This window comes from Xenopus laevis, chromosome 5S (assembly GCF_017654675.1).
Source record: "Xenopus laevis strain J_2021 chromosome 5S, Xenopus_laevis_v10.1, whole genome shotgun sequence".
Classification (NCBI taxonomy): domain Eukaryota; kingdom Metazoa; phylum Chordata; class Amphibia; order Anura; family Pipidae; genus Xenopus; species Xenopus laevis.
The window spans coordinates 28,427,008-28,432,257 of NC_054380.1; the positions used below are offsets into that span (position 1 = coordinate 28,427,008).

The following is a 5,250-nucleotide window of genomic DNA, read 5'->3' on the forward strand; positions in this document are numbered from 1 at the left end:
TATATATAATATATATATATATATATATATATATATATATATATATATATATATATATATATATATATATATATATATATATATATATATATATATAGGATCTGTCCCCTAATGCAAATGTGGTTTCAAATATAGATTTTCATTTTTCAAATTATTGTTTGCATATTTTTAAAAAAAACAAATAAAAGTGTAAGAATTATGACATACTCATGGGTTGTTTAACCCCTTCCCAGGCAGCGGGGGTTCCAGTAGAAAAGGGGGGGTTAAGTCGAAGCCAGCTATTGGGGGACTGAATGAAGAGATAGCCCCCATTGAAAGAGGTTGAATGCCATGACAACTAGAGACGACCTCAAATTTATCCCAAACAGTTAGAGCACATTGTAAGGGGGCGTCAATCATGTATTATTTCCCCACTGAAATAAATGCAAAAACGGAGCCGGGACAAAGGCTTCCAACAGGAGCCGGACATTTGTCTACATTTCTCCCATTGTCCGCAGCTTAGCAATCGGTTTGTATTTGTGTTTGCCGGGTCTGACCACCCAGGATGAGAATGGGGGTCTCGCTAAAACCTGGAGCATTGTCACACACATCACATACGAGATGGGAGCCGCAGAGGGAGGGAATAACTACTTGCCCTTTATTCCCCAGCAGCATCTCCCAGACTTTTCTATTTTTTTTCTCCCCCTGTGCTACAGTTGTGGGGGGAAATCAAACAACTTGCACAGACCCACATACAAAAAAAAAGCCCATGTTCTTAGTGGGGTATAGAAATCCTTCATTCTGTCCCCTGAGCTGACAGCAGCAGACACACTAGGAGCAAGGTCTCGGGGCAGCAGCAAATCCTTTATCCCTACATATAGGAAAGGACACTGCTAAGCAACCCAATGATCATTAGATTTAGCATCACTTTAAATTCAAAGGCACATATTAATCAAAGGAGAATGACCCCTGTTTACGGACCAGAAAATATAGAAATTAATTCAAATATCAGTGGCATAACTAGATATTACTGGGTCCCACAACAAATTAGTTTTAGGGCCCCCAACATAACCAGAGGTTGTCCTTTTTTTACTAATATATTTTGAAATCGCTGATTATTTAGGGTCTCATGGGGCCACTATACCTTTTGAGCCCCTCTGCTTCAACCCCTGGGACTCTCTGCAGCTGCAGGGTCTGCTTCACCTCCGGGAGCCCTCTGCAGCCGCAGTGTCTGCTTCACCTTCTGGGCCCCTCTGCAGCCGTAGGGTCTGCTTCACATTCTGGGCCCCTCAGCAGCTGCAGGGTCTGCTTCACCTCCTCGGCCCCTCTGCAGCCGCAGTGTCTGCTTCGCCTCCTGGGCCCCTCTGCAGCCGTAGGGTCTGCTTCACCTCCTGGGCCCCTCTGCAGCCGCAGGGTCTGCTTCCTCTGTAGTTACACCCCTGTCCAATATCCTTTTATTTACCCCAGAAAATCCCTCTACTTAGAATAGTTGTATTTAAATGCAACAGCGCAGGTTTATCACTTTGTGCCCAGAAAGCCATTTGCTGATTACCTGTATTTTCCCCATCCAGGTGACAACAAGCAGCGACGATTTAACGCCATTGTTTCAGGGAGCCGAATCGTTATATCGCGGATCTAGGGAAAGAATAGCCGGGCTTTAGTTTAAACCCCAGCTATAGGCCGGCCTGGGAAATGATGATTACACGTCTCCACTCTTGGGTTTATTTTGGATCAGGGTAGAATCAATTACTTACTATTTAATTTCTACTCCTCATCCTTTTAAGCCCCAACCACAATATTGACCTAAGAGGTTTAAGTTGCTCCCTGGCCGGTGTGAAAGGCAACTTGTTCAGCCATCATCATCCTCAATGGCTTTATTCCATGGCAAGTCGCTCTCCTCTTTCTGTAAATAGACAATTTTCTATCTTGCTGCTAAGCCTTAAAAAAAAAAATCTGAAAAAGCGGATGAGTGTAAACTGTTTTTTTTTTTTTTATAGAGGGAGACAATTTGTTTAAACGTGGTTTTGAAGTGTGGAGAATATCAAGCTACTTGGAGATTCTTTGTATGTAAATACTATGTAAAAAGGCCCTCCCCGTCTTTATAATTAATTGACACGTTATACCACTCATCATGGATTGAAGCACCAATGGTAAAGGCTCGAATCTCCCCCAAAACCCACAATTTCACATCTGCAAACACAGTCTTCATCCACTTGACTCCCAGGACCCGCCCACACGTGGCCAAGCTTAGCCATTTCTAATGTGATTTCTGTCTCTCCCTGTGCTCCCTGCAGGTTCATGTGCGCACAGCAACCTTATATGGACTCAGCTCTACAGCAATGGCTTATTTTTTTCTGGGAGCAGGAGAGAGAATTGGGTGCTTTAGCCAGACCCTCAGCTAAACCTGACTTTGGCATTTTTCCCTGGAGTTACAAACTATAGGAATAGCGCTTGGTGCTCCCTCAACTGCGCTTGATCCACAGAACCTCGCAGACTTGTTGGGAGTCTTTTTCTCTCTCTGGTTTTTTTTTTCTTCCTCCCCATTGGAAAGAGAATTGGCACACTGGTGTCTCCACTGCAGAATATGTCTTTAACCAACACAAAGACTGGCTTCTCTGTAAAGGACATTCTAGATCTGCCTGATACCAATGATGAGGATGGATCCACTGCAGAAGGAGCAGATGAAGACACAGACGGTTCTGAAACCATTAAAAAGCCAAGAGGATTGAGGCAAAGCCCCCTGGAAACAGTACAGAGCATGCCCTTAAAAAGCCCTTTCTATGACAGCAGTGATAACCCTTATACACGATGGCTGGCTACTACTGAGAGCATCCAATACTCCTGTAAGTACTTGCCCTGCACCCCAATACTTCCCTCTAACCACAGAATGTATAATACCACAGCTGCAACATGAATTGTCATTTATTAACCCTTGCTTACAGTAATTATTAACTGCCTCTTCAACTATTCTGAAAAAGCTGATGCTGCTATTCTTAGAGGGACTAAAAAAAATCAGCATTAATTTCACATGCTTAGATAAAGGCTGACAGACTCCCCCAGACAGAAAGAGCTTTGTGCACAGTTCAATATCACTCTTTTTTGGCAGCAAAAAAAAAAGTCCCACGTGAAGCTCTGGCTGTGTGTGTTATCAATGACCGAATTGTTGGTTATTCTTTAAAAATAAATCCACGTCTCTGGTGCTGGAATAAGGCACAATGCGCCATTGCGAGTGGGCACGATTTAGAAGCTTGTGTGTGTGTGTAAATGTGAGTGCGCAAATCCATTTTTTTTATTAATCGGTGTGTGTGTGTGGTTCTATTAATGTAATTGTGGGGGAGATGGAGGGTGTGCATGTCAGTATGGAAGCTCCCACACACTATAGGTATGAATGGCTGTTGGTGAGAAATATATACCATCCTCAGCCACTCTCTTTGTGAACTTTCTGCAGTGCACGGTTTTGCGTCCGGAAATTCGCAGCAGGATTCTTCTCCTAAGTCTCCAGAACCGTCGGCTGATGAGTCTCCAGACAACGACAAGGAACTCTCCAGCAACCCAGACTCAGGCAAGAAGAGGAAGAGACGGGTTCTGTTCTCTAAGGCACAGACTTATGAGCTGGAGAGGAGATTTAGGCAGCAGCGGTACCTGTCCGCCCCAGAGAGGGAGCACCTGGCCAGTCTTATCCGCCTCACCCCCACCCAGGTGAAGATCTGGTTCCAGAACCACAGGTACAAGATGAAGAGGGCCCGGTCAGAAAAAGGTATGGAAGTGACTCCTCTTCCCTCCCCTAGGCGGGTGGCAGTGCCAGTCCTAGTAAGGGATGGTAAACCCTGCCACACTCTGAAAGCTCAGGACTTAACTGCCACATTCCCAACTGGCATACCTTTCTCTGCCTATAGCGCCCAGTCTTTACATCACATGCAATATAATGCCCAGTTCTCTTCTACCACTAGCGCCCACTACCCTACAGCACATCACTTGGTGCAAGCCCAGCAGTGGACTTGGTGAACTTTACTTATGGACTGGTCTGCGCCAAAAACAAACGATGGGGGCGGTGTAAAAACTGTTGGATAATAAAAGTAAAAGAGGCATCCTTATTATTATAATATTATTATTATTTTTTAAATGAAAGGTCAATTCATCCTCAAACACCCACTTTCTGGTTTGTTGTCCTCCATGTTTACAAATTTGCTCCACAACAGCGAATCTACCGACCTGCTGCGATTTAATTGGATGGGGAGGGGGGACCTACTGCTTCTGTGATTTTCTTTAAAGAAATATGTATGTGTGTTGTTCGTATATAAAGCAAGTGAAACCACCTTTTTATATTTTTCTTTCTTTCAATAACAACCACCATATAAAAACTTATTTATGGCCAACGTGTAAAAAAAAAAAAATTCTGAATTTATTTTTGAAGTTTTTATCAATTATTGGCATCAGTAACCTTCAGGGCATTTTTTTAATGAAAATATTCCAAACCATAAAGAAGAAAATGACATGTCAGTCACCTGCCTATAGATATATCCAGCTGTATATGTATCATTAAAGAAAAACAAAATTGCATCCCATGGGAGATTTTGGACTTTTATAAGAATTTTAATAAAACAATGTATATAAAAAAAAATATTTGTGCGTGACTTTTTAACTAGATTTTAGTTTGATGTCCCCTTGGCACATAAAATATTCCATGTTAAAATTGTATTTACATTTTTTTTTTTGTAATCCTGACTTTAAAAATATTATAGTGAATTTGATTCAGCCACTGAATGTATCTAAAGTTTAAAGTTCTGTTTATTTATTTATTTATTTATTATTCTTTATAATAATAATTCTGGAGAGTCTCATCCGATTCTGGGTTTTTTTATGATAGGAAATTTACAAATCAGATTAATATTTGTTTTAAAATCCAGTGAAAAAGAAATCTGGGGTTTCATAGAATTTTATTTCAGCAGGTGTTTTGTGCAGGTGCATTGATCTTCAGAAATGTTATAGTAATACATGTCCAATTCTCTTTATTTGTCAAAAATAGTATTTTTATAATAGGTATTTCCTAATGGAACAGTTACAGTATCTACAGTAATTACATTATAGTTTTTCACAACACAATTTACCCCCAATGAGTTGTTCGTAGTTCATTGTCTTAATTAGTAACAATCGTGTAATTCTACTAATCCATGTGTTGGCAGCCATAAAATAAACACAGAGACTGTAACAATACTAGCCTGCATTAAATCCCCTAGTGAAGTCATTATTAGAAGATTTCATTCAATCCTA

The 5,250-nt window shown here is 41.1% G+C and overlaps 1 protein-coding gene across 2 annotated transcripts; it reads left to right on the plus strand.

Annotated features, from left to right (window-relative positions):
* The first annotated feature begins 1,997 nt into the window (after positions 1–1,997).
* On the plus strand, positions 1,998–4,600 carry nkx2-2.S (NK2 homeobox 2 S homeolog). Of its 2 annotated transcripts, NM_001085622.1 has the most exon segments (5): positions 2,216–2,775; positions 2,777–2,822; positions 3,428–3,481; positions 3,484–3,913; positions 3,916–4,600. In NM_001085622.1, coding segments are annotated over 5 exon segments (582 nt in total). In that variant the 5' UTR covers positions 2,216–2,737; the 3' UTR covers positions 3,930–4,600.
* The last annotated feature ends 650 nt before the right edge of the window (positions 4,601–5,250 follow it).

Bases quoted from the DNA above. Each gene is read 5' to 3' on its own strand.
- nkx2-2.S (XM_018264216.2), top strand. From the start codon at position 2,564: ATGTCTTTAACCAACACAAAGACTGGCTTCTCTGTAAAGGACATTCTA. The intron at 2,823-3,427 runs GTAAGTACTTGC...AACTTTCTGCAG, and splicing joins TGAGAGCATCCAATACTCCT to TGCACGGTTTTGCGTCCGGA.